The 24,646-nt window shown below is 37.9% G+C and overlaps 1 protein-coding gene across 9 annotated transcripts in view; it reads left to right on the plus strand.

The window, feature by feature from the left end:
- Positions 1 to 24,646, plus strand: part of CLUH (clustered mitochondria homolog) — a 104,565-nt gene that overhangs the window by 48,923 nt on the left and 30,996 nt on the right. For all 9 annotated transcript variants that reach the window (XM_033921569.1, XM_033921563.1, XM_033921567.1 and 6 more), the window contains exons 12-19: positions 89 to 193; positions 1,998 to 2,098; positions 3,351 to 3,503; positions 4,452 to 4,514; positions 5,120 to 5,364; positions 17,260 to 17,344; positions 18,749 to 18,902; positions 20,712 to 20,851. In XM_033921569.1, the coding sequence (XP_033777460.1) occupies positions 89 to 193; positions 1,998 to 2,098; positions 3,351 to 3,503; positions 4,452 to 4,514; positions 5,120 to 5,364; positions 17,260 to 17,344; positions 18,749 to 18,902; positions 20,712 to 20,851 (1,046 nt within the window). The remainder of the gene's footprint in view (positions 1 to 88; positions 194 to 1,997; positions 2,099 to 3,350; positions 3,504 to 4,451; positions 4,515 to 5,119; positions 5,365 to 17,259; positions 17,345 to 18,748; positions 18,903 to 20,711; positions 20,852 to 24,646) is intronic.

Here is a 24,646-nt window from a genome sequence, read left to right on the forward strand (position 1 = left end):
TGTATTTATTCTTATTTTTGGTTTCTGATAAAAGCTCTTTTTCTTTCTTTCCTCCTTTTGCTGCTGTTTCTTTCCAACCAATGCTCAGTGGATCCCAAAAGCCGGGAGATGACTCAGAATGCCTGCAAGGCCGTGGGCTCCATCAGCGATACATCCTTCGATATCCGCTTTAACCCTGACATCTTCTCACCAGGTAGGAGCATGCTTGTGGGCACTTGTAATAGAAAGACATGTTCTTGTACAATCCCTCTGGAGGCTGAACTCATGAGTAGTGCATCTAGTCCAGCCTTGGCTGCAGAACTTAGAAATAAAACCAACCCCCTCTGTGAGGTCACCTGTGCAGACACTCCCCTTGAAGCCAGTTTGTTTCTGCAGCCTTGCTGAGAACATCTAGTTTTTTCTGCTTGTGATTTTATGTCTCAATTCCTAGTCTTTTATTTTCTTCGGTGCCACGGGTATTGCCCAAGTGCTGCGGATTCACTCTGAGAGTGTGCCTTCGGCTGGAGATCGCAGACTTTTCCTTAAAGATTGTCTGATTCTGGAGGGTGCTCTGTAAGCTTGAACTGCAGTAAACCCCTCTAGACAGCCTACAGATTGGATCGGGTCTCTGGGATCGGAAGCCATCTCTCCCCTGGTTCGTCCGCAAAGGGGTAGAACTGGACCGTGTGACTTCCTTAATTCCCCTGAGGGATCCTGGTGGTCGTGATCTATGGTGACAGGGAAGGTGAGGCGGTCAGAAGACCTGAAAAATCCAGTTTAATCAGCTCCTGAAGTGCTGATCTCCCTATGCCTGCACTGTAAGATCGCCTCCTTTCTTGTTCTAATTTTGATGATATTTTGTTTAAAGTATTTTTTAAGTAGTGCTTCTTCAGCCTCTCTCATCATAATAGTTGGAGCAAATTAGCTGTGCTAATCCTGCTTGGAAGCCACCACAAACATCATGCCGATAACAGTATCAGAAATAAATGTGACATGAGCTCTGGGTAGAAGGAATATTTGTAACAAAAGATGTCTTCAATGGGGTACCTTCTATTTAAAATATATGCCAAACTATAAAAAAATGGAATGGTGACCAGGGAATAAGGCCAAAAGAGGATGCAGGAATCTGGCAAGTTGATACTTTGAACAGTCTTGCTGCTATACTGTACTTTTCACAGACCTGCTTTCTCCATATGGCTCTCCGTGCTATTCTTTTCTGTAGAGGCGACGCCTTCCACTACTGTTCCCTTCATATCCTGTCCAACATCTGCTGCTTAGCCTCCTCTTCTGCTTCTACAGAAACATCTGATAATTGTGTCCATGTATGGAGATTAATAAAGCAAGTGGGAGGGGGTGGGGGTTATATCTTTTTGTTGTATGATAGGGTAGATTTTCAAGTGATATTGTATTCTAATTGTTTGATATTTACTGTACACTTGTGAATTATAAAATGAATAAAGAATTAAAAAAATAAAGCAAAGCTTTCTTTTTTTTTTTTTAATATTCTTTATTCATTTTATATTTACATCAAGTGTACAGAAAATAACAGATTAACTTAATACATCACTTAAAATACCACACATGTTCCCAAAATACAATTTATCCCCTTCCCACCCACCATACTAATATCAGTTGATACATACAATATAATAAAATCATTCGTACTCTTCATATCGAATATTAAAAAGTCATCCCCCCCTCCCAAATCTTTCATTTATTTAAAATCAGGGAAAAATGATAACTATTCTTTACAATAATTTATCAATGTCCCCCACACATCCTTAAACTTATTAAAATAACCTTTTTGAACAGCTAACGCTCTTTCCATTTTATACATGTGACACACTGAATTCCACTAAAAACTATAATTCAGTCTTTTCCAATCTTTCTATTATATGTTATTTGTTCAATGGCAACTCCAGTCAGAATCAATAAAAGTTTATTATTGTTGGAAGATAAAAAAATAAAGCAAAGCTTTCTACTAATGTTGATGAATTTGCCTTTCCATCCCATTGCAGGTGTTCGTTTCCCTGATTCCAGCGTGGAAGAGGTGCAAAGTCAGAAGCTGTTGTTGAAGGATGCTGCCGCCTTTTTGCTGTCCTGCCAAATCCCCAGCTTGGTAAGGAATCTTTAATCAGGATATCGCCTGCTGCATCTTTATCTTCCATTACCACAAAGCATCAAGACTCTGCCCCTGCTCTCTTGCTTTGTCTATGGCAATCCCAAGTGACATCCTGTTTCACTTGTAAAAGGTTACGGGTTAACAGTAGTAAGTGCATGGTAGAAAAGTATGGTCTCTAATATTCTGTCCCTTTCTATAAGAACAAGGTAGATAAGAATCAATTTGGACCCCAGTTAGATTACAAAAGTTAGATAGCTCTAAGTCTAATAGATGCTGGCATTGTAATCTGGAAGCAGGGACTCTGGATCATTTAATATTCTACTGTCCCTTTATCATGGCCTTTTGGAAATCAATTTGGTCTCAAATTAATTGTTTACTAGAAAACCAAGTGGAATTATCATATGATACAATTCTGTTCGGTACGTCAATGAGAACAAAAAGTCAAATTTCATCAAACAATAATAAACTTATCCACATTAAACCTCATTTGCCATGTCGCGGCCCATTTCTCGAGCGTGTTTATGTCACGTTGCAGGTCTTCGCAGTCCTCCTGCGTCTTCCCTACTTTGAATAACTTCGTATCGTCTGTAAATTTAATCACCTCACTCGTACCAATTTCCAGGTCATTTAAAAATATGTTGAAGAGCACAGGTCCAAGCACTGAACCCTGCAGCACTCCACTTGTGACGCTTTTCTAGTCCGAGTATTGTCCATTTACCCCCACTCTCTGTTTCCTATCCACCAGCCAGTTTTTAATCCACGTGAGGTGTTTTCCCTAACTGTCCCAATGGGTACTTTTCTATCTAATATACCAGGAAAGTAGTGGACATGCATGTAACTGTATGCAAAAAGATCCACATTAGCCTAGGCCTTTCATTAATATGCCAAGACCTAGCTTCCGCTGGGACTCTATTCCCTGCCATGTTAGCCAGAGCCCATCTCACAACTCACTATTTTTGAGTTATACAAAGGGTGTGCAGAGGTTTCTGAAGGTCCTTTGATTACATTTAGCATGAGAATGCTGTAGGGTACGTTTGTGGTGAAGAATGTTTCAATCATGCCGTTATTCATATTGAACTATTTGTATTGAAATAGTAGGATAGCTGAAAAATACCAGAACCAATAAGGTGTAAAGAGACATTAGGACAACCACCAGATGAATCAGAATCTAGTACCCTTTTGCAACTTTGGGGATGCCCTATTGTGAGATCATCACAGGTTGACACTGATTTTAAACTTTTATTTGCAGATAAAAGATTGTTTGGATCATACTGTTCTACCTATGGATGGCGCTACCTTATCAGAAGCAATGCACCAAAGAGGCATTAACATGCGATACCTCGGCAAAGTTGTAGAATTTATCACTAAGACTCCTGCCAGGACACAGCTGGATCACATCTATGTGAGTATCCATAGTGGTCAGAAGGGAGGAATTGATGCCAGATAGCTTCTGGGACCACTGATACGTATATTTATCCACTCTTACCCTAGCTAAGAATTTTCAAGCACTGTTCTGACCTCATGTGCAACTTTCTTTAAATTAGTCTCTTTATTTTTTACTCCTGTTACTCTGTCTTATCTACATGTTCCATCTTTGCTTACAGCCTAGGCTGCCTATTAAAATGTTTTATTGTGTATCATTTTGCTATTGTAATGTAGCATACTATGCCATAGTTTATCTGTAATTTGAATATTTTTATTGCTGTAAATTGTCTATTGCTTATGTTTGACTTATTCTTGCTCTACACCACCTTGAGTGAATACCCTCAAAAAGGCAGTAAATAAATCATTTTTTTTTAATTTCTTTATTCAGTTTTGCATATTACAACAAGTGTATCAGAAAAATTCATATAATCTTATAAATACACACTTGATTTTCTTCATGAACGCTTTAAGTACAAAATATCATACTTATATTCATATTTTATAATGATTTAAATATTATGTAATACATTTAATAAATATGACAAATGTAAATAAAATAGAAAACCCCCCCAATACCTCCCTCCCTATTTCAGAAAATCTAACCTAATACATCAAAATGTATTAATTAATTCATACATATTATGAGATAAATAAAATAATACCCACCCACATCCCCACTTAACAAATATCTTATTATGGGAAAATATTATTAATCATTACAAAAATCTGCTAATGGTCTCCAAATCTTCTGAAATTTACCAAAGTAACCTTTCTGTGTTGCTATTGTGCGCTCCATTTTATATATATGGCATACCGAATTCCACCAAAAGTTATAACTTAATCTGTCATAATTTTTCCAATTGTATGGCCAGTAAATAAATCCTAATAAATTAATTAAAAATTTTGGTTTTCTTCCTTTGGACAGAAAATTGGAATAATCGAGTTGATCACAAGATCGGCCAAGCATATCTTCAAAACGTACCTGCAGGTAGGTCATTGTACAGCCATCATTCCAGTCCCATCAACTATCAGAAATCCCCAGCTTTTCAGGTGACTCATGGGAAGTGTGCTCCAGTTCAGAACATCTTAAAAGTACTGACCAAATATGAATAAACTGAACAGAAGTTTTGAAGAGACTTAGGCTAATGGATCTCAAGACCTGCAAATATTATTGCAGGAAAGTGTGTGAAGCAGTTGCATAACTGGATTGCCAGTTATGGGCGGGCACAGAGTTTTCTCTCAGTTCCTGTTCCCCACCACCACCATCTCCCTGGCACAGCTCTCCAACTCAAAATATGAATACCTTAGTTGGCAGAGATCCCCCCAAGTCTTGCCAGTTGAAGACATCCTCTTCTGGCAACCAGAGCTCCTACCAAGCTTGGCAGTTGGCGGCAGTGTCTTTGAGCTGCTGCTGGCACACGCATGCACGTATGTGTGTGTGAGAAGAGTTTGCACTGCTTCTGATGTATCTGGTCTGTATTTAACGGAAGGAATTTGCAAGTCATCTTGCAATTTATGACTGCTAATTTCACTAGAAATGTTTTTAATTAAGTAGCCATTTGTTTTTAACCTCCCTTGTTTGCTTTTGTGCAGGGAGTGGAATTGTCTGGTTTATCCGCCGCTATTAGCCATTTCCTGAACTGTTTCTTAAGCTCCTTTCCCAATCCTGTTGCCCACCTTCCTGCGGATGAACTGGTCTCCAAGAAAAAGAACAAGAAACGGAAAAATCGAAACCTAGGGAGTGTGGACAATACAGCATGGGCGAGCACAACACCCCAGGAACTGTGGAAAAATATCTGCTCAGAGGCGAAATGTTACTTTGATTTTAATCTTGAATGGTAAGGTGAATGTTCAGAATTCAGTCTAGATCTCACTCTCACCTTCCTTCTATAGACCACATAAGAACACTTTAAAATTGGGACTGGATGGGTGAACTGAGCTTCAGTCTTTCTAAGATGGCTGAATATTGGATGGTGAATTAGAATTGTAAATTCTTTTTGTTAGTAGACTAGTGTTTCTCAAGCGAGTCCTGGAATTTCTGGTTTACAGGATATTCATAGTGAAGATACACAAAGTTTATAAGCACGCATGGTATCTATTTCTTGCACACATGCCTGCCTTACCTATAGGTAGAGGAACTTCATTAAAATATTTCTAGACTGGCTCTCATTTACATCCTGCTGCCATTATAGGTTTTCTCCTCCCATGAGAGAATAGTATGATAAACCTCAGTCTGCACACACACAAAGATCCCAAGACTTGTGGAGTGTTCTGTTCAAAAGGTTTCACTTTCATTTTTATTGCTTGCCCCTTATATTTAGCTCCTTGTGCAGATATATAAACTTAGCACTTAAGAGATAAGGGGTTGATTCTGTGTGCATTGATTTGCAAATGAACAATGGGTCTAAGGTCTTTTTCTCCACTCTGTATATTTTATAACATTTTTCCTCATAAAGCATTTTAACATATATACTCGAATATAAACCGACCTGAATATAAACAGAGGTAACCTTTTTCCCTCCCAAAAAGGAGAAAAAAAGGTTGACGAATATTAACTGGGGGGTGAAGGTTTATATTCAAGTGCCCTGCTCTACCAGGCTCTGCACCCAGCCCCCTCCCTCACTCCTTTCTTGCCCTGCTAGACTCTGCACCCTGTCTGACCCTGCACCCTATTCACCTCTCTTCCGATGCCTAGCAAGCCTCTGTAAGCCCTGGTGGTCTAGTGGTGGGCTGAGACTGGAGGGATCCCTCCCACCTCTTTCTAGGTGACTCTAACAACTCTCTTGCCTCCCTGATTAGTAAAATCATACCTTTAAAATTCCTGGTGGTCCAGCACTGGGCCGTGACATGAGGAATCTCTCCCATTTCCTGTCCAAGTTTCTTACATCCCTCCTGCCTCCCCGATTAATAAAAGAGCATACCTTTAAATTCCCTAGTGGTCCAGCAGTAAACCAGGGCAGGAGCGATCTTTCTGTGCTCATAACCCTTGCAGTGCTGCTATCTGAATGGCTGCCGATAGTTCTCGTGGCAACCTCGCAAGACCGTGAAAAGTTGCAGCAGCCATTCAGATAGTGGTGTGCACAGGGCAGGTGGGTAGGAAGATCGCTTTTGCCACTGGACCACCTGGGATTTTAAAGGTATGCTTTTTACTAATCAGGAAAGTGTGAGGGAGGTGAAAGTTGTTAAGAATCAGCTAGGACAGGAGGTGGGAGAGATTCCTGACATCCCGGCCCACCGCTGGACCACCAGGTGTTAACGGCAGGCCTGAGAGGGGGCAAGTGGGTACTGACCCAAATATAAACCAAGACCCCCTTTTATGGGCCATTTTTGTGATCCAAAATTCTCAGTTTATGTTCAAGTATATATGGTATTAGATATAAAAGTGATATTGTGTATTCATCAATTGTATTTTAATATTTTGTACACTTTAAAAAAATCATTGATTTCTATCCACCCCTTTATGTATCAGGCATTGGAATGGTTTGGTCTAGGTCCTGGATTCATACAAATAATACAAACATTGTATAGCTCCCCTTCTGCTAGATTATATATTAATAATACTTTTTCAGAAAAATTTAATTTACAGAGGGGAGTTAGACAAGGTTGTCCCTTGTCTCCTTTACTGTTTGATATTGTTTTAGAACCCTTAATATTAGCTATCCAACAAGTAAAGGAAATACAGGGTATACCACACTCAGATAGAGAATATAAGGTATCTGCTTATGCAGATGACTTACTATTATATTTGAGGAATCCAGAATCTACCATTCCATATTTGCTAGAGTTGATTGAGAAATTTGGAAAGTTTTCCGGATATAAGATAAATTGGAATAAATCAGAAATTCTTCCATTAAATGTACATTGTACAAAAGGTTTATTCGATACTTTCTCTTTTGTTTGGAAGGAGGAGGCTATTAAATATCTGGGAATTTGGATTACAAAAACAGTGGATGAAACAATGAAAAGTAATGAAAAATGCATATTACAAAAGGTGACAGAAATGTGTGAGCAATGGAATCCTTTGCATTTGTCTTTGTGGGGAAGAGTACAAACTGTTAAAATGATGATTTTGCCTGTAGTTTGTTACCAAATAGGGATGATACCAGTTTTCTTTCAAGAATCTTTTTATAAAAAATTAAATAGGATTTTGACAAAATTTATTTGGCTTGGTAAAAATCCCAGAATTGCTTTAGTGTCATTGCAAAAGCCAATTGTGGAGGGCGGGGTAAATTTTCCCAATTTTTATAGGTACCAACAAGCCTATATCTTACGTCAAGGTATGTATTGGATCCTCCCAGAGCCCACTGATAATATTCCAGACTGGTTCTGGTTAGAATGGAGACTTATGTTTCCCTTGCGTCTCAGTCACGTAGTTAGTATCAAAATGCCAAGGTTATATAAAGAGCATAGAATATTTATGGATACCTGGAAAACTCTAAGATATATAAGTAATCTAACTCCTATTCCAATAAGTAAATCAACAACTCAAACGATTTGGTTAAACCCCAAGATCAAAATTGGCGGTTTTAAAATCATCTGGAAACATTGGATGATAGCAGATATTCGTATTTTGGATGATGTAATACAAAATGGTAAGTTGCTGGAGTTTTCACAATTGCAACATAAATTTGATATTAATAAGTCACAATATTTTAGATGGTTGCAATTGAAGCAATCCATTCAGGAAGGGTTCCCTGAATGGAAAAATCTTACTAACTATCATAGTTTGGAATTCTTATGTTTCCAGATGGATTCAACAGATCATAAAGCCGCACAGTGGTATAAATTAATATCTGGATTTGTAAATAAAAAACCAAAAAATGGTCTTAGAGACATTTGGAGCATTGAGATAAAGCACCAAATTACTGCATCTCAATGGCCACGACTTTGGTCTTGGAGGTTAAAATGTACGGTGTCAGCATCTATGAGACAAACTTGGTTTTTTCTTTTACATAGAGCTTTTTGGACCCCTGTTCGTTTACAAAAGATAGATAGTTCTAAGTCTAATAGATGCTGGCACTGTCATGTTGAAGTCGGGACATTAGATCACCTTTTATTCTATTGTCCATTCATCTTATCATTCTGGAAATCAATTTGGCCTCAAATCAATAGGATGTTGGAAAATCCGGTAGCCTTGACATATGATACTATTTTATTTGGCACAACTATGAGAGCAAGAAGTCAAATTTCAGCAAGCAACAACAAACTTCTGTTTATTTTAACTGGAATAGCAATGCAGCAAATAACATACAATTCATGAGCTTATGGGTTGGGAGGCCCGTTTGGCTCGTCCTTCTCGACGCCGGAGCAGAGACTTTGTTCACACTTGGACTCCATATTTGAACATTTTGACTCCTGAGAGTCGTAGTCGGGTCTTGAATAGACCACCTCTGAAACAGTGCTTCTTGGTGTCTCTGCTGTTCCCTGCTTACGAGTTTTTCTATATCTGTGGGGGGATGGGGAGGGGAGGGTGGGGGGTAGGGGCTTCTTTGTTGGGGGGTGGGGGTATGGTGGGTCCGGGGAGGACATGAGTCCAGTCCTCCGCGGGTGTTTGATGAAAATGTATCCCATGGTTGTTATTGCTGTTGTATTTACTGTTGCTTAATAAAATAGATTTGAACTAAAGAAAAAAAAATAAATAAATAACATACAATTGGAAAAAACATGATATGTTAAACTACAATTTCTGGTGGAATTCTGTATGCCATATATACAAAATGGAACTCACCATTGCAACACAAAAAGGCTATGTGACCGTTAACAGATTTCTGTAATGAATGATTAACTTTTCCCATGATAAGATTTTTGATTAGAGGGAAATGGGGTGGAATTTTATTTCTGATTATTACATACTATATCAATATTAGAATGAATTTACAATAAAGTGGATTATATGTATTACTGATTGGGAGGGAGGGAGGGGTGAGGGATTATTATATTCAATAAGAATTATATACATTTAGATTTCTTGTATAATATTATAACTTTATATAATATTAATTTTTTAAAGAAATGTTAAATTTGATGTTAATATGTGAGTTAATCAAGTGTGTATATTCAAGTTTCTAATGAGTTTATTTGAAACACTTGTTTGTAAATCTTTATTCATTTTTTTGTGTTACAACAAGTGTTACAAATAAACTCAATAGAAACTTAAATACACACTTGACTAACTCATATATTAATATCAAGTTTAACATTAATATAATAATCCCCTGTCCCACCCTCCTTCCCAACCAATAATACATAAATCAATTTTATTGTACATTTTTTAAATATTAATTTAGTATGTAATAATCAAAATTGAACAGCCCACCCCATTCCCCTCTTTACAATTATCTTATCATGGGAAAAGTTCATTAGAGAAATAATGTTAACGGTCTTCAGATATTTCCAATTTTTATTTATAGGAAAAATTATCTTTCTTTACAAAAATCAGTTAATGGTCCCCATATTTTTTGAAATTTATTCATGTATCCTTTGTGTGTTGCAATAGCGAGTTCCATTTTGTATATGTGGCATACCGAATTCCACCAAAACATATAATTCAATCTATCATGTTGTTTCCAATTGGATGTAATTTGTTGTATTGCAATTCCAGTTAAAATAAATAAAAGTTTGTTATTACTAGATGAAATTTGGCTTTTTGCTCTCATGGTTGTTCCAAATAATATAGTATCATATGTCAAGGCTACCGGATTTTCTAACAATCTGTTAATTTGGGGCCAAATTGATTTCCAGAATGATAGGATAAATGGACAAAAGAATAAAAGATGATCTAGTGTCCCAATTTCAATATGACAGTGCCAGCATCTATTAGATCTTGAACTATCTATTTTTTGTAAACGAGTAGGGGTCCAAAAAGCTCTATGAAGAAGAAAAAACCAAGTTTGTCTCATGGATGCTGACACCGTACATTTTAGCCTCCAAGACCAAAGTCGTGGCCATTGAGATGCACTAATTTGGTGTTTTATCTCAATGCTCCAAATGTCTCTAAGACCATTTTTTGGTTTTTTATTTATATATCCGGATATTAATTTATACCACTGTGCGGCTTTGTGACCTATTGAGTCCATCTGGAAACATAAGAATTCCAAACTGTGATATTTAGCGAGATCTTTCCATTCAGGGAACCCTTCCTGAATAGATTGCTTCAATTGCAACCATTTAAAATATTGTGTTTTATTGAGACCAAATTTTTGTTGCAATTGTGAAAACTCCAGCAATTTATCATTTTTAATTACATCATCCAGAGTGCGGATGCCTGCTATCATCCAATGTTTCCAGATGACTTTAAAACCGCCAATTTTGATCTTGGGGTTTAGCCATATAGTTTGGTTGGTTGATTTACTAATTGGAATTTGAGTAAGATTACTTATGTATTTTAGAGTTTTCCAGGTATCCATAAATATTTTATGATCTTTGTATAACCTTGGCATCTTGATACTAACTACATGATTAAGACGTAATGGAAATATAAGCCTCCATTCTAGCCAAAACCAGTCTGGAATATTATCTGTGGGTTCTGGGAGGATCCAATACATACCATGACGTAAGATATAGGCTTGATGATACCTATAAAAGTTGGGAAAATTTACCCCTCCCTCCTTAATTGGTTTTTGTAATGACGCTAGAGCAATTCTTGGTTTTTTATTAAGCCATATAAATTTTGTCAAAGTCCTATTTATTTTTGTATAAAACGAATCTTGAAAGAAAACTGGTATCATCCCCATTTGGTAACATACTACAGGTAAAATCATCATTTTTACCGTTTGTACTCTTCCCCACCAAGATAAATGCAAAGGATTCCATTGCTCGCACATTTCTGTTACTTTTTGTAATAAGCATTTTTCATTAATTTTCATTGTTTCATCTACTGTTTTTGTTATCAAAATTCCAAGATATTTAATATATTCTTCTTTCCAAACAAAAGGGAATGTATCAAATAAACCTTTTGTACAATATATATTTAGTGGAAGAATCTCTGATTTATTCCAATTAATTTTATATCCTGAAAAATTTCCAAATTTCTCAATCAATTCAAGTAGATGTGGAATGGTGGATTCTGGATTTTTCAGATATAGTAATAAATCATCTGCATAAGCAGATACCTTATATTCTTTATCTGAATGAGGTATACCCTGTATCTCCTTAGCTTGTTGGATGGCTAATATTAAGGGTTCTAAAACAATATCAAACAGCAAAGGGGATAAGGGACATCCTTGTCTAACTCCTCTCTGTAGATTAAATTTTTCTGAAAACGTATTATTAATATATAGTCTAGCAGAAGGGGAGCTATACATTGTTTGTATCATTTGTATAAATCCAGGACCTATACCAAACCATTCCATTGCTTGATACATAAAAGGCCATTCTACTCTATCAAAGGCCTTTTCTGCGTCTAATGAAATTGCAAAAGTAGGTTCATTCATTTTCTTTGTTAAATATAACATATGGAATGTTAATCTGGTATTGTGAGATGAATGTCTTTGAGCAACGAATCCTGTTTGATGCATACCTATTATATGGGGGAGAGCTTTAGCTAATCTTAGCGCAAGTATTTTTGCTAATAATTTTCCATCTACATTTATTAAAGATATTGGTCTATAGTTTGAGACCAAAGTGGGATCTTTATTGGACTTTGGCAAAACAATAGTCAAAGATTCTGCTATAGTGCCTTTAATACAACCTTTATTGAGCTGATATTGATAGAGATTTAATAAATAGGGTAGTAAAAAATTTTGAAATGTTTTATAAAATTCCACTGTATATCCATCACCACCTGGAGCGGATCCAACTCTAAGGGACTTCAAAGCTGTTCCTAATTCTTTTAGTGATATTGGTTCTTCCAAACTTCGTTTTATATGTTCAGGAATTTTTGGACCCTCTAACATTTTTAAAAATTCAAAACCATCTTTTTCTTTATTTGGATAATTTTCGGAAGAATAAAGAGATTTATAAAATTTCAAGAATTGTTTTAAAATAGGTTCAATTTGTGTATATGTATTTCCATTTTCATCTTTTATTGCTATTAATTTTGTTTTTCTTTTTTTCGCTTTAAGATAGTTTGCCAATATTCTTCCTGATTTGTTTGAATTACCATAATACAATGTTTGTTGAGAAAATAAATCTTTTCTAATCATCTTAGATGAGATCTCATTATATTTACCTTTTAATTTTAATAATTCTTGTTGAATAGAATATTCCCATTTTTCTATAAGTTTTGATTCTAAATTTTTAATCTCTTTTTCTAAGATTAAAAATTGTTTTTTAATTTGTTTTTTTAGAAAAGCCGAATAAGAAATTATTTGTCCTCTAATTGATGCCTTAAAAGCATCCCATAGAGTTTCTCTGTTAATATCATCATTATCATTTATTTGAAAAAATTCTTTCATTTTTGTTAGAAGATTTTCACAAAAGTTTTGGTCAACCAACAGTGTATTATCCATTTTCCAAATTGGTCTGTTATTATTTTGATCTGTAGTTTTAATTTTGATCCACACTCCACCATGGTCAGATAGAATAATTGGATCAATGGCTGCTTGTGTCACTTGATGTGCAAGATGATTTGAAGTAAAGATATAATCTATTCTTGAAAAAGAATTGTGAACATGAGAACAGAAAGAAAATTCCCGACCATCAAAATGAAGTATTCTCCATATATCTATTAAATCACAAGATTGAATTAAATTATCTAGTCCCATAGATTTCATAACTCTACTTGGGTTTTTATCTAATAAAGGATCCATTACAGCATTGAAGTCCCCTGCTACTATAAGATTTGAAGTAGCCAGTGGTGTGATCAGTTGTTGAAGAGTTTTAAAGAATTCATTTTGGTTCGAATTAGGGGCGTATATATTGATTAACGTCATGGTAGTATTTCCCATATTCATTTCCACCATTATCCATCTTCCATGAATATCTGAAGCTTTTAGTTTAAATGAAGCAGAGCATTTTTTATTAATTAAAATAGCAACACCTGCCTTTTTCCCTATAGCTGGTGAGAAAAAACACTGTTTGACCCAGCCTCCTTCTAACTTTTTAGATTCTATATGTGAAAGGTGGGTCTCTTGTATAAGGCATATATCTGCATCTTGCCTTTTTAAAAATGATAGTGCTTTTTTCCTTTTTATCATATGATTTAGACCGTTAACATTTAAAGACATAATTTTAATATCCATTTATTTTTAAATTTTCAGGTATTAAATTATGTATATTTTCCCAATGTTTTAAGTATTTCATTTCTCTTTTTTCCTTTATTCCCATGATTTCCTTATATATTTCCCTTTTATTCCCTCCCATCCCTCTTATCCCTCCCTTCCCCCCCTTATTAATTACGAAAACTTGGATACGCAGGTTGAGGTTAGATTTAGATAACTCCGACAAGCTATTAATAATTATCTAAAGTACTACCATTTTTTCATTCTTATGTATTGAAAGATTATTTTCTGTATTTGTATATTTTTAAATCCATAAGAATGATTATATTAAATCAATTATATCTAAGAACATTTCAATTACTATTCATTCCTTTTCAGGTGGTATATTATTTTTACTTTAAAGAGCTTTCCAATTTAGCCTTTTTCCTCAGAACTGTAACAAGAGTCTCTAGCACAGGAATCCTCCCGTCTCTTATATTCATTATTTTCTTATAATTCACGAGAGAGTTGTCAATTAAGAGAAGCTAACACTCCCATCAGTGTTTTGTAAGTTCTGTCTCAGTAGCATACTCTCTAGACATCTATGATTTTAAAGTATCTGAGGCCTGTGCAGACGAGAGTGAAGTCCTGTGCCAAAAACCCTTCTTTTATCTCCCATATATGATTCCCAGGTTGAACTATTGTGGATACTAAATTCAACTTAATAAATAAAAGAACATAATATTTGCGTTTCAGATTTATTCTTTTCATATATTTCGTATTTGAAATGCGTTTTAATGTATCTGAAACGCAAAATTAAATCCGAATTACCACCTTCAACCGGAAATACAACAAACCAATTACTTCATTTTTAAAAATCTTCGTTGTGATTGAAGGATGATATTCTTTCTCACTATTACTCCGCTTTCAAAATTTCGCATTCAATCAGTACATTTTTAAGTTTGATGAAGAAACTTTCTTCGTCATCATTTGAGTTCGGAGATGTGTTTCAAATCATTTACGTTCCTGCCATTAAGTTTATTCTATTTATTCTGAGTAGAATTCTAGAATTTTTGTATTTTTCAGTTTTCTTGTTTTCCATGGAGAATGTTGCAAGTTATTTAAGTTTTTAATTCGATCCTTGTGTGTTCTTTTTCCATTGCTTTCCGTTTTGATCTATCTTTAACTGTCAATAGTCTTTAGTATGAACCCATTAATTGTTCTTTAGATTGTCATAGGTTGCTCCAGTTGATTTATAAATTCCTGTAGTTTTTTTGGATCTGTAAAGTTTTGCGTTTTGTTAGCAACGGTAACCTTCATAATTGCCGGGTACAGGAGCCCAAATCTAGCTCCTAGAGATCTTAGTTGTGGTCTCATGTCTAAGAATTGTTTTCTTCTTGTTGCTGTTTCTTTTGCAAAGTCCGGGACAATGTATATTTTTGAATCTTGGCATTTAAGATTTTTGATTTCCTTGGCTATTTGGCATATTTCAATTGCTTGTTGGTGTCTTAAAAGTTTGAAAATTAAAGTTCTTGGACCTGTTTGAGTGTTATTTCTTTGTGTTGGAATCCTATGAGCTCTTTCAATTTCCAATTCCGTTTTAAATTTCAGTGGTAGTATTTTAGGTAGAAATTTTTCAAGAAATGCAATCGGATCATTCTTTTCCACTCCTTCAGGTAATCCGATTATTCTTAAATTATTCCGTCTTTCACGGTTCCGGCTGTCTTCAAGATTTTTTTTTATCTCTGTTATTTCTTTCCATATGATTTTGCTGTAATTCATGTCTGTATTTAATTGTTCTGTAATATCTTCTAATGTTGAAATTCTATTCTCTGTAATGTCCACTCTTTTAGTTAGGATTGCAGCATCTTCCATTGCTTTTTGTAGTTTTTTGTTACTATCTAAGACAATTTCTTTTATTTGTCTTAGTTCTTCCATAACATCCAGATTTTTTTCTGTTGGTAATGGGATTTTAGAGGGTGTACCTGGCTCAGGTTTCGACCTCTTATTGCTTCCTGATGTTCCAGCTCCCAAGTCAGCTTTATTTTGTTTAGTTGAAGTCATATTTCAATATATATTTTAGTTTCTTTAAATATTTGGTAGTAATTCTTTTTAATATATTTGCATATAAGGAGCTATTCGTTTATTCAACCATTCGTCCAAACCACGCCCCTTTTTTTTTTTTTTTTTTTTTTCAGTATTCTTAAAACAACTGTAAGTTATTTGTCTTAGGCTCTATTGCAAACTCGTTGTTGGTATATAGCCTGAAAAAATTTGCAGTCTTCTTTTCTAGCTCTTCTCTTACAAGCCCAATCGCAGCTTTTATCGAGGAGAGCAATATTCCATCCAATATATTTACTTTAATCTTTCAATGTGCATGTATATGTATTTCAGTTTCTCTCAACTGCCTCAATGTCACTTTTCTTCAGGTCAAAGAAATTACCAATCCTTTTATTTGTCCTTTCTCAGAGCCCAAAAACATACAGTCTCTTATATCTGAATCTCTTGAATTACAGCAGTAAAGATTGACATTTATACTGATCCTTCACAGTTTATTTTTGAAGTTAGCAGCAAGGAAATAGTTAAAAAAAAAAACCGTTGCCAAGTAAATTTCACTGCAGACCTTTCCTCATTTCCAGCAGAGGACAGCTATTTCAAAGCAGCTATTTCAAAGCAGCCCATTTCTTTAGTTTAAACAGGCATCAGGCATTTCAAAAAAAAAACCTTTATCCTTTTCACTAGGCAGCTCCTCGGCATACCCAGACTTTGTAAATTTTTTTTTCCCGATCCAAGATGGCCGCGGTCGTGGTGCACCGAGCAACCGTCTGCAAACCCCCACCTTCGGGAAATCTTTCCTCCTGCTCTACGTCCCGGACCAGCCCTCCCTGGCAACACTTAAAAGTCAATCTTGCTGCCTCTGCCTGGGGGACCCAATCTTGCCGCCTCTGCCAGCGGAAACCCGATCTTACCGCCTCTGTCAGCGGGACCCGATCTTGGCGCCTCTGCCAACGGGGACCCGATCTTGTCACTTCTGTCAGCGGTCCTGATCTTGCCGCCTCTGCCTGGGGGACCCGATTTTGCTACCTCTGCCGTTGAGAGCTTTAATCGTGCCAAAGAGGAGGGGAAGGAAAGTCTCACGACGTATCGGACCTCCCTGGCAACACTGAAAAGCCGCTGAGACGGATTCAGCCCTTCACCTCGCTTCCCAGGAAATAAACAAAAACGGCACCTTTTCTCCTTCAAATATCTCTCCGACCCAATCAAAGAGGTAAACTCCAATTTATTATGCCATCAAGAACGTTTTTTTTTTGTAGTTTTCTGAAATTTAAGCTTGTCTTTGCGGAGCTCTTTCTTTATCCAACCGTCATCGTTCGCGTCCAAGCCACGCCCCCCGAAACACTTGTTGTAACATAAGAAAATGAATAAAGATTTATAAATAAATGATTTCTATCCACCCTGAATTCAGTGTTGTACATCACCTTGAATTATTTTGTAAAAAAGGTGATTCAACAAATCTGAATAAACCATAAGATGGTGTAGGATTTGCTAAAGAAACTACCTTATAGAAATGATGCATTCTTTATTCATTCACAGTGAAAATGTCGATCATGCAGCAGAGATGTACAGCTTCCTGAAAATCACCCTTCTGAGAGAAATTTCAATCAAAACTGGCATCCAGGTAATGTCCTGCAACAAGGAGTCTTATGATATCATTAGCTTAGCAGAACTACAAGTCCCAGCATGCACTGAGTTGAAACCAGGACCTTCACTGGGTTGGGATTCACTGTGGAAAATGTCAGTAACCTGAAGGGCTAGTCTCTTATGGTTTATTTACTCATATGACAACAGTGATCTTATTTGTAAAGACAAGTTATTTTGAATTCTTTAATTTACAGTAAAAATGTACAATAATTATTGTTCTTTAAGTTCTTGTGAACTGCTGCTGCTGTGGAGCAGTAACTTCACAGCTGTAGCGAAGTGAGTTTCTGAATTTTTTAAATTGTGACACAGACATATCTACTGGGTTGTGCTCTGGGTCTGTTGTGTCCCTAAATATTCTGACCTGTGACATAACACAAGCACAGCTAATAAGATCCCCCTCTTCCTTCTATTGCAGGGTTTCTCAACCCAGGACCGAGCCAGTTAGGTTTTCTATATATCCACACTGAATATACATGAGATAAAATTCCATGCATTGTAGCCAAATCCAACTCCTGCATATTCATTGTGGCTATCCTGAAAACCTGACTGGTTGGGGGTGTCCTGCGGATTGGGTCGAGAACCCCTGCTCTACTGCATGGATGTTTGATCCTTTTGATCTTCAATAGGACCTTTCATGGCAATTCACCTTACGCAGGTAAATATGCTTAATTACACCCAAAGGAAAGTCTGTGTGCTGTTTTTGCAAAAGGAATAAATCTAAAGAAGAATGTGGAAAATGAAATTGACTAATGTTAAAATCAAAGGAAAAGAGGGGCTGGATTAGTCTATAGAGAGATTGTTCACAGCCTCTTTTTTGACACAAGGCTTGAACCGAGACCCTACATTCATAACAGTTGATCATCATCTCTCACGGGCGTGAGTTGCAAGGAGCAGATCTGGAGGAATCTCAAAATTGGAAAGATTATACTAAGCTAAATTATACCTTCTGGTGGAATTCAGTTTGCCACATATATAAGATGGAAAAGTTGATTGCTTTAAAAAAATATGGGGACCATTGATTTCTTATTCTAGTGATCAGACATCTTAAGCACCATGAATAGTTTATACTTGGATAGGGATGGGATATATGTATGATATTGTCAATTAAGTATTGATCATTGGGGGGGATTATATGATTGTAATTTCAAGTGTTTTGTAAAAATTGATTTAATATGTGTATCTTCACTTGATTTAAGAGATAAAAATGAATAAAGAGTTATTAAAAAAAAAAGTAAAGCTCTTTTGCCCTATCCTCATTATGTGGACTCCAGCAGCAGGCACAGCTGTAACTCACTGGCCTTGGAACTTCAGCCCTGGAAACCAGATTAAAACCCAGAGGTTTTGATGTGCAATGAACTTTAAACCATCCCTGTGTCCTCAGATTCTGCTCAAGGAGTACAACTTCGATAGTCGCCACAAGCCCACGTTCACAGAAGAGGACATTCTCAACATCTTTCCTGTTGTAAAACACGTGAACCCTAAGGCATCTGACGCTTTCCACTTCTTCCAGAGTGGGCAAGCCAAGGTACAGCAAGGTAAGTGGCCCAGGAAGATGTATTTCTCAGGCATCCAAATGTGTTCAGATAATGGTAAATAATTTTTAGTGCTAATGCAGATGAAAATACCCATGTGAAAGAAATTGTGCGCCCCAAAATTATCCAACCATGCCATAGAAACGTGCCCAGTTGGCTGTTATTACATGACAGTCGTTTGGCTAAAAGTTCTATTGTCCCATTCCTCAGAACTGGTGATAACACTTCTTTCTGGAATAGGGACTGGGGTTCTGGTCCCGCACAGGAGAATAGCTACTATTGAATGAGCCCAGCAAAATGCCCAGGGCCGCCTGCAGTCAAACTCTCCCTTCTGTCAGGTGAACCCTCTTCCTCGCCTCCAGTTCCTCCACATGTTAACAGTGGCAGAGAGAATGCTAAAGGCTGCCTCTCTGGCCTGTAGGACCTTTTCTTTTGCTGTTTTCCTTCCACAGGAAGTTGTATCAAAGCGGCAGGACTTGGCAGTGAAAAGGTCCCCATCAGTCAGAGAGGCAGCCTTTAGCACCATCTCTGCTACTGAAGAGTATGGAGGACCTGGTAGACTGGTAAGTAGCAGAGCATGGGGGAAGAGGGGGGGAAGGTGCCAGACCCGAAGTGGGGGTGGGGCGCTCATCTCGTTCTTTCTGCCCAAGGCCCACTGAGTCGCAGCTATGACACTGGTCCTACAAGTGATGCATTGACATCCTGAGGAAGACAAAGGGTGACCTCCATTACCTTCAGACTCTGAAGGGTTCAACTTTGGGGAGAAGTGTTGCCTTCCAAGAGCACCAAGCTTCTGGTAATCTTTCCAGGATATACAACGTAAATAATGACCATGTTTTTGGTCTTGGAGAATAAAAACTACAAGGGCAGCATCTATGAGACAGACTTGGTTTTTTTTGTTGCATAGAGCTTTATGGACCCCAGTTCGTTTACAGAAGTTGGATAGTTCAAGGTCCAATAGATGTTGGCATTGTGGTTTAGAAGTTGGGACATTGGACCATTTGATATTTTTCTGTCCCTATATAAATGCCTTTTGGAAGTTAATTTGGCCCCAAATTAATTCATTGTTAGAAAATCATTTTGCCCTTTCATATGATACTATATTATTTGGTACTTCAGTGAGATTTAAAAGCCCAATTTCAGCAAATAATAATAAACTTTTATTAATATTAACAGGGGTTGCCATTCAGCAGATTACAGGGAATTGGAAAGATTATACTAAACTGAATTATACTTTTTGGTGGAATTCAGTATGCCATATTTATAAAATGGAAAGGGTATTTGCTCTACAACAAGGCAAGTTTAAAAAGATTTGGGGGTCATTGACGATTTATTCTAGTGATCAGACATCTTAAACACCAGAATATTGGATAAGATAAGGGGGGGGGGATTATGAAGGATAATAATTGATAATTGTTATTTATTAGTATATGGGTGGGAGGGGTGGGCTTCTTATAAAATTATTTATTTGGAATAATACAAATAAGAATGTCAAGTGATGAATTAAGGTATTTCTGAATGAATGTTGTACACTTGTTGTAATTTTTGAAAATGAATAAAGATTTAAATAAAAAAAAATAAATAAGTGAACTAGAACATCAACATTACTAGCACTAGAAAATGTAAAGCCAAATATCCTTCATGTCTTTTTTGATCATTTGATAGCTTGGGTCAGCGGGAAGAGGCAAGAGTAAGATGATATTTGCTGCTTGTAAAATTAGTAGGAGGGGGGTTTTGTTGTGTTTTTGGTTTTAATCTAAAGGGAGACTTTTTGATTGTGGTGTTTTTTGTTTGTTTTTTTTTTAATCTAAGGTTTCTTGAAGGAAGGCTGTGAACTGATTAATGAGGCCTTAAACTTATTTAATAATGTGTATGGTGCTCTGCATGTGGAAATCTGTGCCTGTCTCCGACTCCTTGCACGTCTCAACTACATCATGGGAGACTACTCGGAGGTAACTCTACATATCCTAGCTTAGGAGCACCTACTCATTGCTGTCATGTTACGTGTAAACCTAGCCCAGGGGTAGGCAATTCCGGTCCTCGAGAGCCGGAGCCAAGTCAGGTTTTCAGGATATCCACAATATATATGCATGAGATAGATTTGCATCTCAACGAGGCAGTGCATGCAAATCCATCTCATACATGTTCATGGTGGAGATCCTGAAAACCTGACCTGGCTCCGGCTCTCGAGGACCGGACTTGCCTACCCCTGACCTAGCCCATTTGAAGACAGTGCCCCCTGCAATAACTATAGGAATTATTTAGAAGTATCTCCACATGTAAATATTGGTATTTACACATGTGGATTACATTCTTGTGTAAATGGCAATTTCAGGCCACAGAGATTTCAAGGGGGAATAATGTGTGCATGTCTGCGGGACAGAAATCTACATTTGTATTCCCATTTTACAAAGGCAATGCCTATTTATGGGGAAAAAATGTCCCCATTGGGTTTTTTTTTTAATACTACTCAATGGAACGCAGAGGTTTTTCTTTTTTTTTTTTTTTTTTTTTTAACTTTTTATTTATAGAATTTTCATTCTTTCAAAAAATGCTTGTTTCAGTCAGGGTTTTGCATGAAAGATTAAGGGAGTCTGCAACCTGTGATATAGTCACTGTCTACAATGGTAAATGAATAATAATAATAATAACAGCTTATATACCGCAATACCGTGAAGTTCTATGCGGTTAACAAAGATTAAGCAAAGGTACAAATTGATTGATTTTAAGAGGGGAGGAAGAAAGAGGGTTAATAGGACAGGAATAGTGCTACTTGCAAGCAATGTTATTCCAGCAACTCAAAACTGCAGTTTGAAGTGCCCAGACTGTTCTTCCTCCTACTCCCCACCTACCGTCTGTTAGAACCTACCAGCCCTGGTATCTCACAAAAAGAACCGAGAAGACTACAAATAATTCAACACACAGCAATAAAAGTTATCCATTGTACAAAAGCTTTATTTGAAACATTCCTCTTTTCTATGGAAAGAAGAGGGGATAAAAAATACGCTGGAGGAAACAATGAAAGTGAATGAAAAATTTTTATTACAGAAGGTAACAGAAATGGAATCCTTTACATCTGTCTTGGTGGGGGAGAGTCCAAACTATTAAAATGATGATTTTGCCTGTGGTTTGTTATCAAATGGGTATGATACCAGTTTTTTTTCAGGGGTCTTTTTATAAAAATTTAAATAGTATTCTTACAAAATTTATTTGGCTGGGTAAAATTGCTAGAATTGCTTTAGTGTCTTTACAGAGGCCAATTACAGAGGGAGGGGTAAATTTTCCCAATTTTTATAGGTACCATCAATCCTATATTATGCGCCAGGGTATGTATTGGGTCCTCCCAGAGCCCATCGAAAATGGAATGGTGACTCATGTTTCATCTGCGATTATGCCATGTTCTTAGTATTAAAATGCCTTGGTTATATAAAAGTTATCACAAATTCAAAAAAGTTCGACCATGTGACACCCCTTCTGAAAAATTCACACTTGCTTTCAATTTCTTATAGAATCACATATAAAATAGCTCTCACAATCAGGCCTCAGAGGCAACTACAGTACAGAAACACTACTAGTCTCTTTCCTAGACACAGCCAAACAACACCTAAGCAAAGGCAAAAAATGCTACTCGTACAACTCGATCTCACAGCGGCATTCGACCTAGTAGATCATGACATCCTACTACAAACACTGGAGACAATAGGAATCACAGACAAAGTCTACAATTGGTTTGAAGGATTCCTCCGCTCAAAAAGATACACTTGATGAAAGTTTTAAAATGAATAAAGAATTAAAAAAAAAAGAATGATACGCTGGGCTTACTTAACGCAAAAACAGGCCTGCAAGGTTGGGGGTTTGGATACTTCGAGCTGTATCAAATGTCAACAAAGCACCAATTCCTTCTTCCATGTTTTTTTGGAGCTGTCTCAAAATAAAAGTAGTTTGGGAAGCTTTGATTTAATGTATTTGAAGATTTTGTTTATTTATTTTTCACTTAAGGTAATTTGAGATGTAGGATCACTGATATCAGTGGTGTTGTAAGGGGGCAATCCATCCCGAGTCTTGATAAGGGCACAGACACCAGTCCTTCTTCTGCCCCCCACCCCTTTCACTGCCGCGCATGGGTACCGCTTCCCTTTCCCTGTACCTCTGTAATATTTGTGATGCAAGCAGCAACCCCCAAACTGTTGTCATACCGGTGTCAGCTCTTCTTCTGATGTCACTTCCTGGACCCGTGCCTAGAAAGTGACATCAAAGGAAGAGCCGGCGCTGGTGCGACTGCAGCTTGGTGGTTGCTGCTCGCGCCATGAACATTACAGAGTTAAGGAGGAATGGAGGCGGCATGAGCAAAGCCCGCCCTCCGACGTCAGCGCTGAAGTCGGGGAAGATTTCCGATCGGCTATGTGTGCGCGGCGGGACAGGCAGGAAATAGAAGACAAGCCTACGCGGCTCGAGCTACATTTTGCTGAGAAAGTTGCTAAGATGGGCTGGGAGACAAACGGGGAACACAAAAGGGGAGGGAGTGCGTTTTGGACACAAGGCATGAACTTGGGAGAAAGGAAGGGAGGGAAAGAGATGCTGAGGTGGGGGAGGGAATGGGTTTTTGGACACAGAAAGCATGAACTTGGGAGAGAGGAAGGGAGGGAAAGAGATGCTGAGGTGGGGGATGGAATGGGTTTTTGGACACAGAAGGCATGAACTTGGGAGAGAGGAAGGGAGGGAAAGAGATGCTGAGGTGGGGGATGGAATGGGTTTTTGGACACAGAAAGCATGAACTTGGGAGAGAGGAAAGGAGGGAAAGAGATGCTGAGGTGGGGGAGGGAATGGGTTTTTGCACACAGAAGGCATGGACTTGGGAGAGAGGAAGGGAGGGAAAGAGATGCTGAGGTGGGGGAGGGAATGGGTTTTTGGACACAGAAGGCATGGACTTGGGAGAGAGGAAGGGAGGGAAAGAGATGCTGAGGTGGGGGAGGGAATGGGTTTTTGGACACAAGGCATGAACTTGGGAGAGAGGAAGGGAGGGAAAGAGATGCTGAGGTGGGGGAGGGAATGGGTTTTTGGACATAAGGCATGGACTTGGGAGAAAGGAAGGGAGGGAAATAGATGCTGAGGTGGGGGAGGGAATGTGTTTTTGGACACAGAAGGCATGGACTTGGGAGAGAGGAAGGGAGGGAAAGAGATGCTGAGATGGGGGAGGGAATGTGTTTTTGGACACAAGGCATGAACTTGGGAGAGGAAGGGAGGGAAAGAGATGCTGAGGTGGGGGAGGGAATGGGTTTTTGGACACAGAGGGCATGAACTTGGGAGAGAGGAAGGGAGGGAAAGAGATGCTGAGGTGGGGGATGGAATGGGTTTTTGGACACAGCATGAACTTGGGAGAGAGGAAAGGAGGGAAAGAGATGCTGAGGTGGGGGAGGGAATGGGTTTTTGCACACAGAAGGCATGGACTTGGGAGAGAGGAAGGGAGGGAAAGAGATGGTTGTGTACACGGGGAATAGAAGAAAGGAGAATTTTTGGTCATAGGGAGGGAGTGAGGTACAGACAGTGGCATACCAAGGTGTGGGTGGGGGCGGTCCGCCCTTGGTTTACACCCCAAGGGGGTGCACAGCTGGCCACCCTCCAGTGTTCTCCCTAAGCTGGCAAACTGCGTCTCTTTAGCCACTTGAGTGCCACCGCCGCCATTGGGAACAGGCCAGTGCCAAGTTCTCCCTGCTTTTCCCTGTGGGGCCGACCAACTCTCGCCACCC

Source organism: Geotrypetes seraphini, chromosome 15, assembly GCF_902459505.1.
Source record: "Geotrypetes seraphini chromosome 15, aGeoSer1.1, whole genome shotgun sequence".
NCBI classification, from domain to species: Eukaryota; Metazoa; Chordata; class Amphibia; order Gymnophiona; family Dermophiidae; genus Geotrypetes; species Geotrypetes seraphini.